The sequence below is a fragment of the Bufo bufo genome, chromosome 1 (genome assembly GCF_905171765.1).
Source record: "Bufo bufo chromosome 1, aBufBuf1.1, whole genome shotgun sequence".
In the NCBI taxonomy this organism is placed as follows: domain Eukaryota; kingdom Metazoa; phylum Chordata; class Amphibia; order Anura; family Bufonidae; genus Bufo; species Bufo bufo.
The window spans coordinates 617050204-617075602 of record NC_053389.1 but is presented as its reverse complement, the minus strand read 5'-3'; the positions used below and the strand labels follow the sequence as shown (position 1 = coordinate 617075602).

Genomic DNA, 25399 nt, shown 5'->3' with positions numbered 1-25399 from the left:
CAACTGCAAATTCCGTGAAACAAAATTGCAGATTTTGCTTAGGAATTTATGGTGAAATTTCCACCGTCGCAAATCCACCCCCTATACGACCAAACGAAGAAGAAGAAAAAAAAAAATGGAAATTCAGAGGCACATTCTGCAGAATATGTGAGAAATGTTGTAGATTTTCCTGTGCATTATTCACCATGAGGTGGACTCCCTCCATAGTCCTTCAGGACCAGGCTTGGTGGGGGACCAGGAGGGAACTCTATACAACAGGCTACCATCTGTGTAGCGGAGCTGTGCGGGCAGGGGGAGGTGTGAGGAGGAGCAGCAGGGCGGGTACCACGGGGTGCTGTGAGGGGCCGGGGCAGACTTCTACGTGGCCGCCCGATAAATGCCACGCCCGGGGAGCACGGAGCTCACTCTCTGCTCCTCCATCCCGGACAGCGGCCGCTCCTGCCTCCTCAGGTAATGCCCTGCGCTCTGTTCTCCACGACATGCTGGGGGGGATAGTACTACATCCACAACCATAGCGGCACAGCATGCCTACAGCTGTACCTGTGGAGACACTACAAGTCCCAGCAGCCCCTGCTCTGTAATATTCATAGCTGCACAGCATGCCTACAGCTGTACCTGTGGAGACACTACAAGTCCCAGCAGCCCCTGCTCTGTAATATTCATAGCTGCACAGCATGCCTAGAGCTGTACCTGTGGAGACACTACAAGTCCCAGCAGCCCCTCCTCTGTAATATTCATAGCTGCACAGCATGCCTACAGCTGTACCTGTGGAGACACTACAAGTCCCAGCAGCCCCTGCTCTGTAATATTTGGACGTTATGTCACCGCTCCTATGAGATCACTGTCTTAGCATGGCTGGAGTTACAGCTTTGGGGGGATGGCGGATAGGACCCCTAGTCCTGCATGCTGTACATAGGTGGACGCCTAGTCCTGCCTGCTCTATGCTGTTTGCTCTTCATATTTGGGATTCACATGTATCCGGGATGGCACCCAGAAGAGTAGTGGGGGCAGGGTGACCGCCTATGAATCAGCTAATGCTTACAGTCATTAGGCTCTGTCCCCACCCAGGCTGTGCTCATTCATTCATGTCTGCTTGTATCCTGTGGTTATTAGACAGTCCCAATAGCTGGAACTTTTACATACATTTTAACCGCCTGTCTGAGGTGCCCTGTTGTGAACGCTTTCTGCCCTTGCTGTGTACTTTGTACAGGACTCCACTGTCAGCAGTGTATAATGAGGCGCTGGTTCCTGGACTCCTGGAGACCTTTTATCAGGAGCTATCCCGGCAGTGGTGGGCGTAGTTTGGATTTCAGTACCAGGGAGGGTGCCATTCTTCCTAGGGTAGCGAATTAAGTCAAGTCTTTGCCCTAGATCAAGAAGACTAGAGAGGGGCGAATTTTAGGTTATGAAATTCTTTCACGCTCTGTTTACTGGTAAAAGGTGATTTGCGTTATGAATTCCGTTACCACGGACCATAACGCAATTCTATGACGGAATGCCTTTAGAAGCATTCCGTCATAATAGAAGTCTATGGGCTGCAAAACGGATCCGTCCCGTTTCCGTTATGCAGGAGAGGACTATTATGACGGAATGAATAACGGAATGCCTCTAAAGGCATTCCATCATAGAATTGCGTTATGGTCCGTGGTAACGGAATCCATAACGCAATTCTGCTTTTACCACCAAATGAAGCGTGAACGAATTTTAGACCCTGGAATTCACTCATCTCTAAAGATCACCATGGTCAATATGGAGTGGTCCATAAACAGGTGGGACAGAGGTGTCTCCTGAATGTAGACTTATCTAGAAGTACAGCACTCGTTTCTATCAGTTTGTCTTGGTGTATGATCCCTGAAGTGTCTCTTCTCATTCTCCTGCATGTAAAAAGCTCCACACTACATTACTGTAGGCTCCAAATCCATGCGATCACCTCGCACAGAGGGTCCTTCATTCTGCATGGTCTCATATCTATAGGAAACATCTGCCTCCAGATCTCCATATATTCCCATATTTATTTGTTAGGTCTTGTGATCCTTTGTTGGAACCTTGTAGCCAGCAGAGGGAAGACGGTGGATTAGGATAGGTGTGGCGGAGTGATTTATGATTTGGGTGGAGTAAAAACTGGCACAGCGCCTGGTGCAGGCTCTGACTTCTCTTGAGTGGGAGGATTTTACCAAAAGCCAAATAACTCAGCATTACTGAGGCTGGTGAGAGACGCTTTGGACGCTGCACTGCCATGAGACGCCTAAATATCTCATGGAGACGTCTTATGACCTAGAGATGTCGTTATATATTTTAGGAATGTAGAAGGAACATATAAAAGCGCAAAAGACAGTCTAGAATTCACACATGTACTTAACGGCCATTATCCCGTTGAAGATGATTACAGTTGTCCCCAACCTTAAAGGGGTTTTCCAGGAGGACTATATTGAAGACCTGTCATTCATTTATGATTCATTAGGGACCGAATCCCGGCATACTGGCCAAATCAGCTGTCTCACCGCCTCTTGCTAGGCCAGTCACGTTCATCATCGGTCACATGACCTAGGCGCAGTCCCATTTAAGTGATTGGGTTTGGGCTGCAATACCAAGTACAGCCACTATACAATGGTTGGCACTGCGCTTAGTAAGCTGTGAGGAGGCCGCAGTGCTAACTAGAGTGTCTCCTCAAGCAGCTTGGGAGTTGGACCCCACCGATCAGATATTGATGACCTACCCTGAGGGTATTGTACTCCCGGAAAACCCACCAATTGCACAGCGGACCATCTAATGTGTATGTGGGCCTCCATACTCTTCCAACGGCAAATGTGGATTTCTACATGCACAATCCATTTGTGTCTGGTAGTCGCATACTCCCCTCTTCCTATTGAGAAAGCATGCATGCTGGCCCAAACATGCACGTGTGCATGGGAGGAAGGGGTCAGGAGGAATAGTCGTCAGCCAAACAGGCCTTTGGCATACACCTATGTGAGAACTTACACATCAGTGATCCACTCAATTCTGTATGTGTATTCAGTTGTCCATGGTTCTCTGGGGGGCGTGCACTACTTCGGTCCATTTTGCGGACAAAATGTGCCCACTCTATTCAGTGCGTCCATGAAAACCACGGACAGAAGATGGATGCCATTCATGTTTGGTCTGTTTTGTTTTTGTTTGTTTTTTTTTTTGCTGATGCATTGTCTAGATTAGAGAATACAATTGCAAAGCGTGGTCCAAAAAAAAAAAAAGTCATGTGTCCTGAAGTTAGGTCTATTTGAACCTTTTGCACTTGCAAAATGAACATGGACGTGTGAATAAGCCCTAAAATGAATAGCCAGTTTGCGGGTCTTTTCACACTGTATTTTGCAGCATTTGCATACAGCCTCATCCGTGGCCCATAGACTGTAAGAAGCAAAAAAAAAAAAAAAAACTACTACGGTACATATTTCTTGGCACAATTTTAATTTTTTACTGGCTGCCTCTGTATTTAATATTGCAGAAGACTGCTTTATTCTATACAGCAAAAAAGGTATGCCAGCCCGACCGAGGTCAAAAGGATGCCCTCATGGCACGTCTGGTTTGACATGTGTGCTGCATATGGCAAACAATGTGAAAGTTGCCTTAAATTGATCATATCAGAGAGCAATCAGGCCTTGTTCTCACGTCTATGTCTTATCCATGAAAAATCCGTGTTTGATCCGTGTGTGATCCATATTTTACGCTGAAAATTCAGCTGAAAACTAATTTCCAGAGCATTTCCTACCAGTAGCAAATGAAAAACGGACTAAACACGGATGCCATGCCATACCAAAGTAGTGCATGTCTCCGTGATTTTTTTTCACTGACCCAATACTGGGAACAAACACATTAAAATCAATGGGTACGTGTGCAGAAAATGTGGATAGCACACGTCGGCGATATACACTAGATTGTATTAGCAAAAAGTGATTTTAGGAAAGGTAGATATACAAGGCTGAGGGTAATGGGCCTCCATACGGCATGGGGGAGCTGATATAAAGGAGTTGCCCATAGCAACCAGTCAGATGCCACCTTTCATTTTCCATAGGAGCTATAAAAAATGAAAGGTGGAATCTGATTGGTTGCTAGGGACAACTAAGCCAGTTTTCCTTTACACCAGTTTTGATAAATCTCCCCCCCTCGCCGCCGCATTTTTGAATTGAAGAGTGTACTTGTATGTAGTGAGACTCCTGGACCACACCCTGCGCCATTCACAAACATTAACCCTGTCAGGAACATGCACTGAGAACGGTGTTACTGCAGTGTTGTCTTCTGCTGGTGGATCCAGGTTTTCCCAGAGGAAGGGTGGAGTCCCATTGCCAGGGGTTTGTAACATTCCTGCCAAATATCATCCCACAGCTTAATGCTAATGAATCTCCTTGTATAAAACATCTGTTTTTACTGAAAGCGGCAGGAATATTTTATCTTATTTCAACATTTGGGTTAGAAACCCAAGCTGAAGGCAGCCCATCGCGTCCATGTGTGAGGGTAAATGCCGGGCAGATGTATCTGGAATGTATCCTGAAACAGGATCGGGGCTGATCACATGTAGTATGCTACATGACAGATATCACATCTACCAGGTCTGACCAGTCGAATTCCAGAGGAGCATGTATGGCCTATAAGTCTACTCACGCCAATTAAGGCGCGCCCTCCCCAAGGAGAGATAGTACCCCCCCCTAATCCTGACTAGTCGATGATGATATCCTCCACTATGTCCAGGCAGACTCACAATCCCCATGCCATATTCCTATTTTAAAGCTGTCCCAGCTGCTAATAAAATAATGGAGCTGATTTACTGATACGAAGATTTAGGGCTCATGCACATGACCGTATGTATTTTGCAGTCCACAAAAAAAAACGGATGACATCCATATTGCATCCGCTTTTTTTTTTTTTTTTTTTTCAGATCCATTGACCTTGACAAGAATAGGACACGTTCTATCTTTTTTGCAGAACAGATCTGCGCACATAGGGACACAGAATGCACACAGAGTAATTTCCGTTTTTTTCAAAACCCGATGAAGTGAATACGGACCTGTAAAAAACGGAATGGAAAGAAAATACATTGGTGTGCATAAGCCCTTAGCCTAAAGATCCCCCTGGCGCATTCACAAAATGGACAAGTATAAGATATGTTCTATTTTTATTTTTGCCGGACTGCGGCACGGACATACGGATGCGCACAGTGTCTGCATTTATTGCAGCATCATTGAAATGGATGGCTTCTCACCGATCCACAAAAAATGCATGAGCCCTAGGTGTAAGGTTATGCACATGGGAATGGAAAAAACAAAGTCACCCGTACATACTACATAGTAAAACGCTGGGTAACACTGACATGGAAAAGGTCTTAGGAATTTTAGTTGGCATACTTAATTCTGGCGCAATTCTGGTGCACATTGAGGGGACATTTATCATTCAGAAAATTGGTTTTAAAAAAGTATTTTATTGAACACCATTTGTACAATTTTTTTTACACAATTAGTGTTTTTACATCACATCGTCTCACCACTTTCGGAAAAGGGGCGCGGTATGGGCGGAGCCATCAGATTTATCATAACTTATGGCCATTTAACAAGTTTATCGGCCTCCTGAAAGAGTCCTAAGACATACCCCTTTCCTGCTGAGCCACAACCACTTTTCGCTAAGGCCGGGTTCAGAGGATTTTTTTTTTCCGTGTAAAATAATGGATACTTCAAAAACATGCATGCATAAGTCATGCGTCTTGTAGGAATACATGGTCTGTTCTAAGGGAATAATTCATTCTTGTGTCTCACAGGCTTTAACTGGGGAATATTAATCACTCAAGAAGTAAATCATGAAGCAATGTTTAAGTGAAGCTTAACCTTTGGCTCTAGTGTTAGAAAATGTAGAAATTTGTCTTTTTGCCTACTTCGGTCCTTTTTGTAATGTAGAAAAATCCCCAGTTGTGGAAAGGAAACCATCAGCAAGCCACTGTTGCCAGGTCTGTTAGTTTTTTCAGTGTATAATGTTGTAGTGCTGTGATTGGGATGTGCTTGTGTTGCGGCATACAGCTCAGCTGATCAGTACTTGATGAAGGTATTTAAAGGGGTTGTCCGGGATTAGAAAACATGGTTCCTTTCTTTTTAAAATAGCACCACCCCTGTCCATAGGTTGTCTCTGGTATTGTAGCTGGGCTTCATTGGAGTCAATAAAGACCGAGCTGCAATACCACACACAACCTGTAGACAGGGGTGGCGCTGTTTTTGCAAGAAAGCAGCCATGTTCTAATCCTGGACAGCTTCTTTAACTATTCATACATTAGCCTACATTATGATGGTTTCCAGGAAGCAAGATTAACTGAAAAACTGGTAAAACATCAGACAATAAATCAAATTACTATGACAATAATGCTGGATTTTACATTTGCGGGCTACATAGGCATGGATGAGGAAACATGCGCTGCCAAGTATGGATGATATCTATACATAACCGTTACAGGTCAATGAGTTTCAGATGTAGCTGAGATTAGTTTAGTTATTTAATGTACTTCATGGTTTGTGGTTTTAGTCTACCTTTCCCTTTCTTTATTTGGCTTTTTTTTCTGTGTTTCAGAGTCATTCGCGATGGCTTGTATCCATGAGATTCTCGGCAAGCTAAAATTGGAAGGAAATGTAAGTAAAGTCATATGTAATTGGCTGGGTTGTGAACTTACATCAAACACTTAATTTCCCTTTAATAAAAATTCACAGCTTTATGCCCAAAGTAGAAAGAAAAAACCTTAGGTATCCTCAATAATATGTCATTATTTTATATAAACTTTATAGCAAATAACAAAGTTATTGTGCTATTATTAAAGGGGTTGTCCGGGTTCAGCTATGAACCCGGACATACCCATATTTTCACCCAGGCAGCCACTGGCTACGGCAGCGCTAAAGCCCGCCCATCAGTGCCGGTGACGTCACCGGACTTCCTGGCAGCCCCATTAAGAGCCCATTTAGTCAGCGAAACTCCTGAAAATGCCTTTGCACGGTGCGGGGTGGTATGCTGTGGAGGTCACTTTTAAAGAAGTGGGGGTCGCTGTTAAGGGTGCAGGGAACGGAGGAGGTCATAGTTAAGGGGACGGTCCGCTATGGAGGTCAGTGTTAAGGGGCGGGGTGCTGTAGAGGTCACACCACAGTATAATAACCCCCAGTGCCCCCCCCCCACACACACACAGTATAATGACCCCCCCAGTGGCCCCCCACACAGCACACAGTGGCCCCCACACTGGGGGTTTTACTGTATGGAGGGGGCACTGGGGTCATTATATTGTGTAAGAGGCCCTCACTAGCTAGAACTGACTGGGCCCCACAGCAAATTTTTGTACGAAACCCCCCCTTCCCCCCAGTGGCTTCACATCACAGTATATTTTACTAGAATCTAAATACTATAAAGATATTAGCCCTACCCTGTAATAATATTTCAATTAGGGGGTCATTTATTAAACAGAAATACGTCTATATTAGGCGTATTTCTGACAAAGATTGTGGCGCAAAGGTCCTTTTTCGCCGCAATCTGCAACTTTTCCCCACTTATGCCAGGTCTAAAAAAAGGTGGTGTGGGCAGGGAAGGGGATACAGTTATTGCCATACAGTTATTGGATAACACCACCATACAGTGACTGGATACTTCCATACAGTAATCGGATAACAGGGTATAAGACGGCAGAGTACATAGGATGACGAGGGGTACTGTACAGGGTATGGTAAGAGGGCACAATGCAGGGTATAAGGGGGCACAGTCACATGACCCTGTGACGTTAGAAGGTCCTTATGGTGCATGCGGTTTAGACGCCACCATAATGAGAGGCAGAGGAGTGAGACAGGTGACCGGGGCCCTGGATGGACAGGAGGGGTGCTCACAGCAAGTAGGTGGAAGGGGCTCTGAGGGGGATTCATACAAGAAGTAGTGGCAGGAGGTCTGTGCAGGGCAGCGATAGGAGGGTGGAGCAGGAGCTCTGGATACGTGAGGGAAGAAAGACAGAAGGGGCTCCATGAGGATGAGATAGGACAGCATATGGAGGGGGGGGGCCAGGTGTCATGGAGGCAAACTGCTTAATGAGGCAGTAAAACAACTAAGTAGCAAGAAGCTGCTGGTCTACAGTATCCAGCAGCAGCTTGAAGAGTTCCCTGACATCCTCCCACCCCTCCTGTCCCACAGAGAAGAGAAAGTCACAATGCAGACTCACTCACAGACTGTCTTCACACTGCTGCTCCAGCCCTGCGGTCTCTCTCCTCAGGCAGCACATCCTGTGTCTGAAGCTTCTCAGGCAAGATGTCCTGCTCTGCTGGAGTGAAGAGGGGGCGTGTCTGAAGCTCTGCAGCACAGGAGCTTGTAAGAGGAACAGAAGCAGCCGGCCCCTGCATGTTGTTGATGCTCCTTGCTCCAGTCTGACTCTGCGGCCCTGCTACTGCTCCCAGGCCCCTTCTGCCCTCAGGGCCTGAAGCAGTGGTTTCCACAATAGCTACACCCCTGGAGCTGCGGTTAGTGAATGAAATGACCGCAGCTCCCTGTGCTCCAGCAATGGGTGCTTCCATCTGTATTGCCCGGGTATGCCGGGTGCTGACGCCGGCCCTGGTTAAGGGGGCGGGTTATTGTGCAAATCACTGTTAACGAGACAGGGTACTGTGGAGGTCATTAATAAAGGGACGGCCGCTGTGGAGGTCACTGTTAAAGGGGAGGGCACTGTGGATGTTACTGTTAAGGGGGAAGGCTGTGGAGGTCACTGTTAAAGGGGTGGGGTACTGTAGGTGTCACTGTTATAGTGGATACTGTCTATCTTTTAACGACACACACAAACATTAAATGAAATATACCCGTGTGAAGCCAGGTCCTTCTGCTAGTATATATATATATATATATTATAGCATAATATACATTAATATATTCTAATGATATCTGCAAACGTACTAAGGGTCCATTCACACGTCCGCAAAATGGGTCCGCTTGCAGAACGGGTGCGGACCCATTCATTTCGCACTTCCGTTCCGCCAAAAAATAGAACATGTCCTATTGCGGACAAGAAAAGGCATTTTCTATGAGAGTACCGGCGATGTGTGGTCCACAAAATGCGGAACGCACATTGCCGGTGTCCGTGTTTTGCGGATCCGCGGTTTGCAAAACACATACAGACGTGTGAATGGACCCCAACTCTACTTCTAATTCCACTTCATCTATTACAGCAGTCCAGTTCCAGTCAACCATTATGTGGTACTGTGAGGCCTTCCACGAACTTTGATGCAGAGAAAGATGCCGCAGCTCTTGAAACTGCCATTAAGACAAAAGGTTGGTACCTTTTTAAGGAAAACTTTACCTAGAGAAACAACAAGAATAAAGATGTGATAGAAATCGAGTAAAAAGTATCCATCTACTCTTAGCCTTTTCCATTAGGCGGATCGTGCCTGGTCAGCATTGCAGGAGGAGGACAACCATAGCCCACACTCTAGGTTTTACATATAGCACTGTGGGGAAGACACTCTCGCACATTATGCAATCAGTCCTGGCAATGGTAGACTGTAGGGAAACACCTCTTTGACAAGGCGAATGATTGAGTAGAGGAGGAGCAAGGTTTTCCAGAAATGTTATTTAATGGGGAATGAAGTAATTACCAGACATGTCAGGGGGTGCCGTAGGTCCTCTTCAAGGAGATTGAGAATTCTAGAAATATAAGGAAAACTGGCTAAAGAGTTAACGTCATTGTAATGACCCTGTGGGGGTTATAATTTGACCATGAATTATAGGCAAGGGTGCACTAGACTTTTAAAACTTGAAAAGAGTCATTTAGACTGTGTATTGAACTCAAACCAAAGCTTGTATTACACCTACCGATTTTTATTTATTTATTTTTGGCAGATGATTGCTAACATCTTGCAGCTTAAGGCTATGTGCACTGAAGCAAAATCGGACACTGACCACTGAAGCCAAATCACTGACAGTGAAAAAACACTGTCGTGTGCATGAGGCCTTAATAGTATTGTTATACTTAGGCCTCATGCACACGACCGTTGTTGTGTTCCGTTCCGCAAAATGGGGTTCCGTTGTTCCGTGATCCGTTTCCGTGTGTCTTCCTTTATTTTTGGAGGATCACCAGACATGAAGGAAAGTAAAAAAAAATCTAAGTCAAGTTTGCCATGCAAATGATAGGAAAAAAACAGACGCGGATGACAATGTTGTGTGCCTCTGCGTTTTTTTTCACGGTCCCATTGACTTGAATGGGTCCGCGAACCGTTTTCTGTGAAAAAAAATAGGACAGGTCCTATTTTTTTGAAGGACTGGAACCACGGATCACGGACGCGGATGACAAACGGTGCATTAGCTGAGTTTTCAACGGACCCATTAAAAGTCAATGGGTCCGCAGAAAATCACGGAAAACGGAACAACGGACATGGAACACAACAACGGTCGTGTGTATGAGGCCTTAAAGAGGACCTGTCAGTGCAATGTGCAGGATGAGCTGAGCAGATTGATTTTGTGGAAAAGATTCAGTAAAACTTGTAAATTATACATTTACATCTCTGATTTTTCTGAACTTAAGACCACCTCCGTGTACAGCTATAAATGACTGCTATCTCTGTATACACACTTAGGGCTCATGCACACGACTGTGTGTCGGTCGTGCCCGTATTGCGGCCCGCAAACAATGGGTCCACAATATACAGGCCCCAGCCGTGTGCGCACTGTATCAGGGATGCAGACCCATTCACTTGAATGGGTCCAGAAGATACGGTGTGGTGTTGAGACACAGAACAGAAGCCTGCAGAAGGAGTACAGAGTGCTTTCTTGGGAGTTCGGTCCGCGCCGCAAAAAAATAAGATATTTTCTATTTCTTTGCGTAACGGAAAAATTATTGCGGACCCGTTCAAGTGAATGGGTCCTCACCCGCAATTTTTTTTGCCCAAAATGGTATCTGCACATAGACTTGTGACTTATGTATGCCAGAAAACTGGTGTATGAACTTTGAAGATGTGCCCAATATTGCAAGCAACAACAATAGTATAGCATCCTCATAATGTGTTCTGCCCTTAGATTGTAAGCTCTTGTAGGCAAGGCCCTCTCTCCTCCTGACTTGTTTCTTTCCTCCCTTGATAAAGCTCTTTAGCATATGTTGTCTTCTATAGATTGTCATGATCTCCAGCGTGGCACAGGCCTCTATTCTTCATTGTCACTGACAGATTTGCAGACTTTCCTTCATTCCCAGAGTGCGTGGTTTATTATCACTCCAGCACATTGCTTCCCCCTTCCTGTGGATACCAGGTGCGCCCTGTAAGTACAATAGATAAAAGCTACAGGAGATCCATACCCCAAACCAATTGTCCTCATTTATTACACCCAAATCTTGTACCTGAGCCAGAAACAACCTGAGGAACGAGGAAGCCGGACAGATTTCCTCTTGGCAGTGCTTTTCACTTTTACTATTTTTTTCATAGTGTAACATTCCTGAATTGGGGAGCTGGGAAATACTTCTCTCCCCCCTCCCTCCTTGTAGGCTTAATTTTCCTTGGCTGGCTTTTATGACTACACAGTTAAACCGATTAGAAGCGGTTCCTGTATCTGCTGCAGTCAATAATCCTTTTGCCTTTGGCTAATTGTGTTTATTTGCTTTGTTCAGGGACATGTGAGCGCAGAGTGCACTGGTTATGCATAATTCACATACACTCATTCTGGCTATAAATAAAATGCATTATACTTCACTTCCAGTAATGGCCGGTCTATTTTCAGATGAGATAATGGCTAGTACAAATATACTGTGCCCATATGTATCTTAGGCTACATTCACACGACTGTATGTGTTTTGTGGTCCGTAAAAAAGGGCTGTCATATGGAACGTCATCCGTTTTTTTTTGCAGATCCATTGTAACAATGCCTATCCTTGTTCGCAAAACGGACAAGAATAGGACATGTTCTATTTTTTTTTTTTGCGGGGCTACAGAACGGACATACGGATGCGGATAGCACACGGTGTGATGTCCGCATTTTTTGCGAACCCATTGAAATGAATGGGTCTGCATCCTTTCCGAAAAAAAAAAACTAAAAACAGAATGGACACGGAAACAAAATACGTTCGTGTAAATGTAGCCTTAAACGTTTAATGGCACAGTCTGAAAGGTAGAAATATATTCCCAAATGTTTACTTTAAAAGCAAAGGGAGAAGTAGGGAGTAACGAGGAGGGTGTAGATGAGTATAACCTGTCACCTACCTAGCAGAGGTGTACTTATGAAGACACTCTGTACTCACGTTTTATACTTGGTGAATATATTATTGTGAGTAGCAATGTGGGTATTATCTTCTTCTTTCATTCATATTACACCCTAACAGCCACGCTAAAATTGGACAAATTGTGAAAATGGCATTTTTTTTAATTAGATTTTTAATTTTATTTATTTTTGGCCTCAAATAAATACAGTAACTGTTCAACTTGGGTGCCTTAAGTGCATTTTAACACTTTAATGGTGTAACTGATTTTTAAGGGGTTTTCCAGTAAAAATGTTTTTTTTTTTAAACAAGTTCATGCAGCATGGCTCCTGAGACAGAAGATTCATACTTACCAGCTCCACACCACTGCGGTCCTCTGCACTGTCCCCGCGCTCTCATCTTCCTGTCCCAGCACTGTTTATATCTGGCTGCCTATGGACATGGTCATATCATGTCACATGCTTGTTAAAAAATCTTTTTTTACCAGAAACCCTCTTTGAAGACCAATAACCAGTGGCATACCTACCATGGAGGCAGACCACACAATTGCTATGCCAGTACCCTGCCAGTAACATTTTTTTCACCATCTGTGAGCCAACGGTCATAACCTTTTATATTTTTCTCTTCCATTATGGGGTACATGTAATGTATTAAATCACTTTCATACATTTGGGGTGGGGGGGGATAAAAAAAGCAATTTCAACATTTTGGGGGGGGATTTATTTTTACAGTGTTCACTGTGGTACATGATAACTTTATTCTGCGGGTCAGTGCGATTACGAATATGTCAGATTTATATAGTTATATTTTACTACTTTCACAATAAAACACTTTTTGTTTTTACAAAATAGTCATTTTTTACTGTGTTTTCTGTAACCAATAAGTATTATGTTAAGGTGTTGTAGGCACACGCCTCCGAATGATAACACCCAATTGTCAATTTTTCATATGTTTCCGGAAGGAATAACAGAAGAAATAAGAAAAGATTCCCCAGAATTGTTACTAGACTAGACGTGTCAGGAGAGCTGAGATCCTCTTTTCTTTAACTCTATACATACATTTCTGTCATTCCTAAAGCATTCCATCTATTTCAGGTGTCGATGAACTTACAATCATCAACATTTTAACAAACCGCAGCAATGACCAAAGGCAAGACATAGCATTTGCCTATCAGAGGAGAACCAAGAAGGTAATTGTCCAAAAAAAATTGTAAATTATATTAATGGCCAGATCCTGTTGCTCTGTCTGAAGAATATAATCTTTGCTCCATCAGTCTCTAAGGCTACTTTCACACTGACGTTTTGGCTTTCCGTTTGTGAGATCCGTTCAGGGCTCCCACAAGCGGTCCAAAACGGATCAGTTTTGCCCTTAATGCATTCTGAATGGATAAGGATCCGCTCAGAATGCATCAGTTTGCCTCCGTTCCGCCTCCATTGCGCTTTGGATGTGGACAGCGTTTTGTTGTCCGCCTGACGAAACGGAGCCAAACGGATTCGTCCTGGCACACAATGTAAGTCAATGGGGACGGATCCGTTTCTATGACACAATCTGCCACAACGGATCCGTCCTCCATTGACTTTCAATGGTGTTTAACGGATGCATGCGGTTGTAGTATCTGAACGGATGCATTTGTGCAGATCCATGACGGATCCGCACAAAACGCGAGTGTGAAAGTAGCCTAAGGAGAGTTCTTTAGGTGGTCTCTTTCACTATAATGTCAGAGATGACTCTTCAGACACTGGTGTACTGGGCTATTTCATGTGAGGCTGAGACTGCTCAGGGTAAGCCTTGTGCTTATTCATTCATGGCTCGAGGAAATGTTAGTATTACAGCAGTGTAACAAGTATATCAGGTTATCCATGCTATAGGCAGGCTTTCTGACTAGTTATTACAGAAATACCAGTTTAGTTTCATTAACGTTTTGACCCTTTGTTATAGTGACATAGTGAGGAACATGGGCATTTAATTTGCCAGAAGTAATGTATACCTTTTTCTTTATCTGTAGGATCTCCCATCAGCTTTGAAAGGCGCACTTTCTGGTAATCTCGAGACTTTGATGCTTGGACTGATGAAGACACCACCTCAGTATGATGCTTCAGAACTGAAATCTTCAATGAAGGCAAGTTAGAGGAATTAGAGCTTGTGGACATTTTCTGTCTAGCGCTGGATTATTACTATTATTTATTTAAAAGCGCCATTAATTCCATGGCGCTGTACATGAGAGGTTACACATACATATTATAACAAATACAATAAACATGAGAACTTACAATCTACAAGGGAAGGGGAAGGACTGCTTTTACCCTCAGTAGGTGAGGAAAGGATTCAGCATGCATTCCCCACCCCCCCTGGACTTGACACCCAAATTTATTAGATCATAAAGAGGGACAAATTCAGTGCCACAGCATTTATTATTATTTTTTTTTTATACTAAGCCACGTCTCTAACGCCACCTAATGGGTAAATAGCTTAAAACATAACTTTTACTAATATCCTTCCAAATATTTTTATGCCTGTTTTAGAAGTAGCTCCCTTTTTTGCAACTATTTAGGAGTGGTGAGGGTGTCACAGGGGCTTGGACTCCAGCCCCAAAGCATTAATTATCTTTTACGCCTGAAAACAGGTGTAATAGAGGAGTAAAAACAGCTCCAGGGGCCCGAGTACTTTTTATTGCAGGCGCACATACTGCTGGAGGTGCACCTAATTAATTTATAGTAAACCGCCAGCAGTGTAGAGGGGAAACAAAGATCATTGTAAATGACTCCCAATATCTTACCTGATAAAATCATGGGGTACATGGCGGTACCAATACACCTTGTGATAAATAAAAGATCCAACTAGTCTTACCGTATCCAGAGTTTTGCTTGCATGTCAGCGTGATGTCTGCTGGATCCAGAACAAGGTCACTGTGGTGATAGAGCAAAAAAAAACCACCCAGATAAATAGGGGAGAGTAACTGTCCCTGGTAAATCCTTAGTAGGGGGTGCTGTGCTTTCCCTGTAAGACATCCCAATGGTATAACAGAATAATCTAGGGCATTGCTTTCCCCTTAGTGCTACTACACAGTACTAATGCCCACACTGTACCTCCACAGTAGCAATGCCCATACTGTGCACCCCCAGCACTGGCAAAATGTTACCCCTTTCAGTAGTGCTCCCTCCAGCTGCATTAATATAGTTAAAAAAAAAAAGACTGAATACTCACCTGTTTCCCTGATGACCAGCTTTCCCCAGCAGCAGCACAACCTGGTCTCGCACACACATCGCGCTGCTGGGCTGTGTCGGAGGAAGCTTATTCCAGGGCCTGCAACGCTCCTCCCACACAGCCCAGCATCACGTTGTGTGGCCTGCTGGGGAGCGGCGCACCTCAGCTGAACTGTGAAGCAGGCAGTGGACGGTACCCTGCTTCACCATTTAAACGAACTGCCTGCGCGCGCCCTCAACCCTCAGTCTCCCCTCGCTACGCACTTACAAAGACTTACGGTACAATATTTCCTTCTTTGCATGTTCTCAGCATTATAAATCGCACAGCTTCGATTTTTTTTTTTTGTTCATTATGGATGATGGGTAGAGCCATGGAAAAAAAAATGTAATCTCTTAAATACGCACATATTTTCCATTTTACACTGATGAGGGCCAGGAAACATAAAACTGCTATATGCAAGCTGGAATGAAAATCTCGGAAATTTTTGGCTGTATCTGTGCTGCATACTTTACCATTGGGTCTACATACATAATTGGCTACAGAGGTAAAAAAAAGGACAATCTGAAACGAGAAACCCCTTTAATTTTAAGAGGGCAGTGTTGTTTGTACTCCAATGTTCCAGAAAAGGGATGGTTGACAATAAGGCACAAAGTAATACAAGCACACATTGTGGATATTGCATGTTAAGCTTGATGATTCTTGTGGAGATATTCTGCACTTGGCTAAAAGGCCTAATACTCTTTGCAGGGCCTTGGAACAGATGAAGACTCTCTTAATGAAATTATTTGCTCTCGGGATAACCAAGAACTACATGCAATCCAAGCAGCATACAGAGAATGTAAGTACTTTTGAAATCAGTATCCAATTTGTTTACTTCCCAAGCAGACGTAGAACATATTCACACCTCACATAAGCTATATTCTGTCAGCCCACTCTCCACAGTGCTGCTTTAGGCTACATGCACACGAACGTTGTTTGTTTCTGTCTGTTCTGTTTTGGGTTTTTTTGCGGATAGGATGCGGACCTATTCATTTCAATGGGTCCGCCAAAAATGCAGACAGCACACCGTGTGCTGTCCGCATCAGTATGTCCGTTCCGTAGCCCAGCAAAAAAAATAGAACATGTCCTATTCTTGTCCATTTTAGGGATTGTTACAATAGATCCGCAAAAAAAAAAACGGATGGCATACAGATGTCATCCGTTTTTTTTTAAGGATCCACAATTTGCGGACTGCAAAACACATACTATTGGTTATTGGAACCCCTAGTGGTTTGATGGTGTAGGCACACACTGCTGGCACTTTCGTGTCTGTATAATATGAAATGTTCAGCATGTTATGGAGGAATAACTAGCAAACAACCACTTTCTCCTTTATAGAGCAATTGGATATTACCTCTTATTCTCTAAAGGAGAGGAGTACTGATGTTCTTTCTGGTGCAAAAAACAAAATTGGATCAGCACCTCCAAACAATATAAAAAAAGGGGGTTCAGGTGCACGCTACCATGGCCGCAATGTAGAAGCGAACCAGGACTATAAGTAGCAGCACAATGCCAAAGACACTTGCAAACACTACAAACATGAATAAATGTAAAATCCATCACTGATACTTTCTATATGCACGTCCGTGCAGTTCAGTCTATTACCCTGCAAAGTTCATCCAAAGGATGGCAGGTAGAAACAAATTTTTCATTTTGACTAACAGTTCCTTCCCGACTCCAATCAGGCAATCAGATAACTCCCTGGATCAACGACCCCTCTCTAGTAGCTATAGCCTGTAATATTATTACACTCCAGAAATACATCCAGGCCCCTCTTGAATTCCTTCATTGTACTCACCATCACCACCTCCTCAGGCAGAGAGTTCCATAGTCTCATTGCTCTTACCGTAAAGAATCCTCTTCTATGTTTCTGCACAAGCCTTCTTTCCTTCAGACGCAGAGGATGTCCCCTCGTCACAGTCCTGGGGATAAATAGATGATGGGAGAGATCTCTGTACTGACCCCTGATATATTTATATATAGTAATTAGATCTCCCCTCAGTCGTCTTTTTTCTAAAGTGAATAACTCTAATTTTGATAATCTTTCAGGGTACTGTAGTTGCCCCATTCCAGTTATTACTTTAGTTGCCCTCCTCTGGACCCTCTCCAGCTCTATGTCTGCCTTGTTCTCCGGAGCCCAGAACTGTGCACAGTACTCCATGTGTGGTCTGACTAATGATTTATAAAGTGGTAGGACTATGTTCTCATCACAGGCATCTATGCCCCTTTTGATGCAACCCATTACCTTATTGGCCTTGGCAGCAGCTGCCTGACACTGGTTTCTACAGCTTAGTTTGCTGTTCACTAAAATTCCTAGGTCCTTTTCCATGTCAGTGTTACCCAGTGTTTTACCATTTAGTATGTACTGGTGACTTGCATTATTCCTTCCCATGTGCATAACTATACATTTGTCAGTGTTAAACCTCATCTGCCACTTCTCTGCCCAAGCCTCCAATCTATCCAGATCCATCTGTAGCTGTATACTGTCCTCTTCTGTGTTAATTACTTTACACAAATTGGTATGGCTTGCAAAAAATATTTTACTTTGCAAGCCTTCTACAAGATAATTTAATGAATATCTCACTGAGCCTGTTAGTTACCTACATACACACATTTCCCTAGTCCAAGCATTCTCATTTTATGTATCAACCTGTGGCCCAGTATTAAATGCTTTGAAAAAATCAAGACATGTCATCCAATGACTCGGTCCAGTCTAGGACTTACCTTCTCATAGAAACTGATTAGATTACTTTTAACAGGACCGATCCCTTATAAACCAATGCTGATACGGCATTCTATACTTATTTTCATTGAGATACGCCATTTTCACACAATAGATATTAAACTTCCAGGCTTATAGTTTCCAGGCTCACCTTTCTGTATAAGCATAGAAGTGAAGAAGTTTCTATAAAAAGCATTGTGGAAACTGCCAACGCATTTTAGTTTTTTTCTCCTCTGTACTTTAAGCTGGCTATTGAGATGCTGATATAAAAAGATTAGTGGATAGCTCACCACCGTCCTCAGTAGGTAAGGGTGCTCTAGTCGAAGGACTGCTCACTCAAAGCAGTCCGGAAATGCAAATTGAATGAATGGAAAGACGACTGGCACTCGCTATGTGGTACACATCAAACCGTAATTTATTAGACACCTAACCACTCACAGTGGAGTGGTCGCAAAAGATTGTATAATCTATAACAACATAATCTTAAAATCCCCCTAAAAAGATAAAACACAGTAAAATATAATAAAATGCTTTGGTATTATTAGCTAAAAACGCATAAGGTGACATAGGTATAGTCCAATACTCTCAGTTGCAATGGGTATCCTATAAGGTCATATTGGGGATACTGTCTCTTTAAATGCAACCAAGTCCGTTTGTAGCAGATTGAAATGTCCACAGTATAATACACTTGGCTCTAGGACCCAGATGAAATGCCCTCTGCAATCCCTACAAATGCTGGTTAAGAATATCCCTGTATATGATTCTCTCTTCGATAATCTTATGTATCTTCACCGACTGGTAGTACGGCCTTTAACAATGTGTTATAAACTCTATATCAGGGTGATCAGGCTTACCCCCATAGGTATGTCTTTCGCATCCACGACCGTCCGATATGAACGCTTGTTCAGCCGCTTGCTCTTGGCGTCCTCGCTCTCTGGTGTGAGTGCGTCACATGTGATTTCCCAGAGATATCGTGAGACTTGGTAGCTAAGCAGCTTACTTCCAATACACCTGAAGATTGGTGCTTTTGATGAAATAAGTAAATGGAGCGCTCCACTTATGAAGATTATTCCAAATCTATTGGATATCCAAGATGTTGCTGTGAACAGGGATATAACGCTAAACGCGTTTCGAAGACTTCCGTCCTCTTCCTCAGTAGCTATATCCCTGTTAGAATGTCCTCCCCTTTTATACCATCACATGTAAACCACAAAATCTGGTTTGGAATCTCCAATTCGCATCATGCGTTTTTCAGGCGTTTTTGTTGCGGTTTTAAAAAACGCATATGCGTTTTTAGTTGTATTCGAACCGCAACCTTTTAGTTAGTCCTTATAACCCCAAAGCATAATAGTAATGCAATCTAAAATCGATACAACATCTAAAAATATAAAATATTATATAAAAAAATTTTTGGAAGTACAGGTTTTTACACAGATAAATAAAAACAAGGTAATAACGACTGTAATGTAAAAATATCTTCTCATATATTTTATATTCAATGTGTTGCGTAAAATTAAAAATGATGTGGGGGGAGGTGGGCCCATCACCAAGAGGGGATCACACCGCCGATAAAAGGCAGGAGTGCGATCCCCAATTGTATGAGGGGCACACCCCCCATTCTATAGGAAACCAAAAATTTCCAGTTCTGCATTTAAACCCGCTGGCATCAAACTTCCGAAATTGTAAATTTGTTTTGATTCTGCCCTTGACATCCGCTCGATGTGGTTTCCACCCCTCCAGTGTTTGTCTATTTTTTCTAGGGCCACAAACAACAATAGGTCCTTTTCCATGTCAGTGTTACCCAGTGTTTTACCATTTAGTATGTACTGGTGACTTGCATTATTCCTTCCCATGTGCATAACTATACATTTGTCAGTGTTAAACCTCATCTGCCACTTCTCTGCCCAAGCCTCCAATCTATCCAGATCCATCTGTAGCTGTATACTGTCCTCTTCTGTGTTAATTACTTTACACAAATTGGTATGGCTTGCAAAAAATATTTTACTTTGCAAGCCTTCTACAAGATAATTTAATGAATATCTCACTGAGCCTGTTAGTTACCTACATACACACATTTCCCTAGTCCAAGCATTCTCATTTTATGTATCAACCTGTGGCCCAGTATTAAATGCTTTGAAAAAATCAAGACATGTCATCCAATGACTCGGTCCAGTCTAGGACTTACCTTCTCATAGAAACTGATTAGATTACTTTTAACAGGACCGATCCCTTATAAACCAATGCTGATACGGCATTCTATACTTATTTTCATTGAGATACGCCATTTTCACACAATAGATATTAAACTTCCAGGCTTATAGTTTCCAGGCTCACCTTTCTGTATAAGCATAGAAGTGAAGAAGTTTCTATAAAAAGCATTGTGGAAACTGCCAACGCATTTTAGTTTTTTTCTCCTCTGTACTTTAAGCTGGCTATTGAGATGCTGATATAACCAGTAATGAAGATTCCCATAGTAACAGATAGAAGTCACATGGCTGTCAATTAAACGAGGTGTCGCTTTTTAGCAGAAAAACATTCCTGCATGCAGGACCTTTTTTTTGCCCACTCTTTTTAGTGGGATCTGAACGAAGCCTTCAACGCAGATGTGGACATGCCTTAAAAGTAAAGTATTCAATCTTCCAGCCACTTTCCATCTACTTTTTATGCCCGGATTTAGATAAGTCCATCTGTGTTGCCTGTACTTTATACATGAGAATGGTGATGGATGTAGAGAGTACACGTTGGATAGTTTGTGTCCAATGTATCTTACTCAGTATATTTCTTCTTCAGTATACAAGACAGATCTAGAAAAAGACATCGTGTCAGACACATCAGGAGACTTCAGAAAGTTAATAGTCGCTCTTGCTAAGGTAAGTAAATGGGACAAATTATTTTAGAAGAAAACAAATGTAAGTCAGGCTACTTTCACACCTGCGTTCAGGTGTCCGCTCGTGAGCTCCGTTTGAAGGAGCTCACGAGCGGTCCCGAACGCAGCCGTCCAGCCCTGATGCATTCTCAATGGAGGCGGATCCACTGAGAATGCATCCGCCTGCCAGCGTTCAGCCTCCGCTCCGCTTTTTTTTTTTTTTTTTTTTTTTCATGGTTATGCAAACGGATCCGTTCTGAACGGATGCAAGCGTTTGCATTATAGGAGCGGATCCGTCTGTGCAGATACCAGACGGATCCGCTCCTAACGCAAGTGTGAAAGTAGCCTCAGTAATGCATGATGTAACCACGACATTAGTTGAACTTGATTTTTGAGCTGTTGATGTTTTGGTGATAACTTCAGCACTGCTACATCTGTTCAGGATTTCCTTCTAAAAGCAGATGTTACATTCAGAAAATAAGCTGGTTTCATGAGGTTAATAGTTCATCATGTTTTTGCTCACATTGGAGCACACAATTCAGTATTGATTATTTCCTTCTGTATTAGACTTTGTATGCTCTTCCTGTAAGAGCTGCTGCTTTACTGTTCGTCCACTTCATCTTTACGGTTTATGCCTGCAGGGAAAAAGACAAGAGGAGTCTTCTGTAGTAGATTATGAAAAGATTGACCAGGACGCTAGAGTAAGTACATATGGCCGTGCGACAGGTTGCCCTTTACATACAACAATCACCCTAGATTTGTTACTGTTATAAATTCTGCCTACATTCACAAATGTATTACATCACAACCTGAGGGTTTATGAAGCAGTTATATCCTATACACCTAAAGCAAGTGTTTGAGAGTTGCCATCTGTTTTCTCAGCAACTTCTTCTCCTGCCTATAGGGAGCTTTCACCTAGTTCATTTCCCTACCACATTTTTTGTAAAAATGGCCGAAATAAGATTGAAAGAGTTTTTATGCAAGTATAATGGATGCTAATACCGCACTTCGTGTACCATAGGAGCTGTATGAGGCTGGAGTAAAGAGGAAAGGAACAGATGTTAGCAAGTGGATTACAATCATGACTGAGAGGAGCATTCCACATCTACAGAAAGGTATGAGGGTTTAATGTAAAGCTGCATTTACATCTCCGGTGAATGTTTCTGGCAAGCTGTTCCAGCAAAGAACAGTCGCTGGATTCAACAGATCACGGCCAGATCCTTATTGACTATAACGGGATCCGGCTGCTTCCTAGCATAAATGCCAGGTGAAGGCCGGATAAATACCGCTGCATGCAGTGTTTTTTGTCCGGCCAACAGCCTGCATTTATGCTGGATCATCTTTAACAGAATTGTGAACGCAGCCTAACTGGTTAAGTTACAACCCCGGACTTGGAAACATGAACAATTGATTTGTAAAACTGCCTATAGCAGAGAATATTACAAGACCTGAAAAATGTTCTGCATTCTGTGTTTCAGTCTTTGAAAGGTACAAGAGCTACAGCCCATATGACATGCAGGAGAGCATCAAGAAGGAAGTGAAGGGAGACTTGGAGAATGCCTTCCTGCATCTGGGTGAGTATTATATAATGGTTTACACTATATGCTGTTGCTTAGGATGCCTTATGCACTCCATAGAAACCATGTATGACATCTGCTATATATGTTCATTTAGAATACAGGACCTTCATTACATGCAACTATTTATATTGTGCACAAAACATATATTTTGCAGTAAATATTGTGCAGTTAATCTGGTTTCATTTCTAGAATAAATCTACCTTCATTGTTGATTGCCTATCTTTACCCTTTCCTGACATATATCATTGTGTAGAATTATGTAAAAGCATTGCTTTGATCAGCACAATGTAATTATATTATTTGGTATGTTCCTATTTCAGTGCAGTGTATTCAGAACAAGCCACAGTATTTTGCTGACCGGCTCTACGAATCCATGAAGGTAAAATAGTTTTTTTTTTCTAATGACAGATCAAAGACTTTGAAGATCTTAACATATGTAAAAGTTTCCATTAATTTCATTAAAGTGTACGCTGAATGCTGTATTGCAGAGCATATTTCATTACAGTGCACTAGGAGTACATCTAATATAAGTCAATCATACTTTATGATCGCTCAGCTCCATAGTACATGATGTTGCACTTTTTGTCAGTGTAAGGGTGGCTCACATCACGTTTTTCCCATCCGTGTAACAAATGCAAAAAAAATATACGTTAACGGATGTCATACATTGGCATCCATTCACCTTAGAGTACCGTTGTAAAAAAAAAGTATACGATAATGCATACTTTTTTTTATAAATTTTTATCAGACTCTGCAGGATGGAAAAGCATGGTGTGCTATGCTATTTGTGATTTTTTTATTTATTATTATATATATATTTTTTTTACAATGTATATATCAAATGGTTGGCAAAAATGTGTGGTGAACCCATCCCAACAAACAATAAGTGTTGTAGATTGCTGAGGAAGGTGGAATAACCCAAAACTGTGTCAACATGAATTTAAACTAATGCTTCCTGGTGTCTTGAGTGTTCTGTGTAATTTTGTTATTATTGAGTTACACACTACTCTGGGGGGTGTTTTATTTTTACCTATAAATGTTTTTTTCCCAATGGCGGCGATGAAGGGTGTTAAACTTGATGCCAGTGATACATTTGGGGGGTTTCCAATATTTACCAATAATTTTTTTTTTTTTTTACATTTCATCTCAGGGCAAAGGAACAAAGGATAAAATATTGATCCGGAATATGGTTTCACGCAGCGAAGTGGACATGCTGAAAATCAGAGCAGAGTTCAAGAAGAAATATGGCAAATCTCTGTCTTATTTTATTAGTGTAAGTATGATGATACATCTTTGGTTTACTGTAAATAATTGGTAGACCTGTCTCATTCAGGTTGGAGGGCCAGAAATATCCATTACCTTTCTTTTTAAGTATACATTTCATTCATTCATGGGAACATCAAAAGAAACGTTTATTCCTATGGATAGTAATCAGATCATGGCTGAATCTGAAGGATTTATGGCTGCAAGACCTGTATCTAACACTACTATAGAAGGAGAAGGACTTGGGCAGGAAGAGGGAGACTTTTGGGCTCCTCTTAAGGTGCCCACATCTTCATTAGCTGACGGCTATCTCTCTGGACTCCCCCCTTTTAGACTTAAGAACTACAATACGTAGAGGGATTTATACTAATTAATGTATATGCATGTAATTAATACCAGATTTTTTAAAAATTTTTATGTTACAGCAAGACACCAAAGGAGACTATCAGCGTGCCTTGCTAAACCTATGTGGTGGTGATGACTGAGCTCTCAGAAGTCCTCCCTCCTGCCTTACTGCTTGTCCTGACTCAAAAGTCTGCACAGAGCTTCAAATGATCTGTAATCGCTGAGTTCGCCGCCTGTTCCTTTCCAGTGTAATGACCAATACAACTCGTCTAAATATATATTTTTTTTTTTCTGTACTTTGTCTCAAGTGGTTTTTATTTTCTTAATCCTGCTGCCTACAGGTGTATTGTATAAGCCATATGATATTTTAGAAAGAAGCCAATTTTGTGTTTGCCAAGCTGTGTACTTTAAACTTGATGCTGAGCTACATGCCCATAAGCGCTTGGGTAAATAGGAAATTAGTTTATCTGTTCAAATGGATTTAATATGCTATGAGCCAATGCATGACGAGATTTTCTGCATCCGGTTATTTGGCCAGCATAGAAACTAGATCTGTCAAACACTTCATAAACATTAAAGGGTACTTATCGTGCGTTTCAGTATCCGGCACAAGAGAGGTACAGGTCTTTCCTGTACTGTGTCAGATACTTAAAGGGAACCTGTCACCTGGATTTTGTGTATAGAGCTGAGGACATGGGTTGCTAGATGGCCGCTAGCACATCCGCAATACCCAGTCCCCATAGCTCTGTGTGCTTTTATTGTGGGAAAAAACTGATTTGATACATATGCAAATTAACCTGAGATGAGTCCTGTCCCTGACTCATCTCACATACAGGACTCATCTCAGGTTAATTTGCATATGTATCAAATCAGTTTTTTCCCACAATAAAAGCACACAGAGCTATGGGGACTGGGTATTGCGGATGTGCTAGCGGCCATCTAGCAACCCATGTCCTCAGCTCTATACCCAAAATCCAGGTGACAGGTTCCCTTTAAGCGCAGGGTGCAGAGCGAGACTTTAGAAGCCAGGACAGGTGTGTTCAGGTTTACACTAATCAATGTCAATCAAAGTGCAGAAGGTGCGGCAGGTGTAGAGAGAGCAGAGCCTCTAGGTGTAATGGCAACACCCCTGTTGCTCCTAGAGTCTCATTTGCATATATTAAAACATCTTTTATCTCAGCAAT

At 42.5% G+C, this 25399-nt stretch overlaps 1 protein-coding gene across 1 annotated transcript; it reads left to right on the top strand.

Annotated features, from left to right (window-relative positions):
* The first annotated feature begins 348 nt into the window (after positions 1-348).
* Positions 349-24511, top strand: ANXA2 (annexin A2). Its single transcript, XM_040413731.1, has 13 exons — positions 349-450; positions 6577-6635; positions 9186-9288; positions 13291-13385; positions 14202-14315; positions 16148-16238; positions 20952-21031; positions 21669-21728; positions 22049-22142; positions 22506-22601; positions 22928-22986; positions 23758-23880; positions 24296-24511. The coding sequence occupies exons 2-13, from the start codon at positions 6588-6590 to the stop codon at positions 24353-24355; spliced, it is 1023 nt and encodes a 340-aa protein (XP_040269665.1). The 5' UTR covers positions 349-450; positions 6577-6587; the 3' UTR covers positions 24356-24511.
* The last annotated feature ends 888 nt before the right edge of the window (positions 24512-25399 follow it).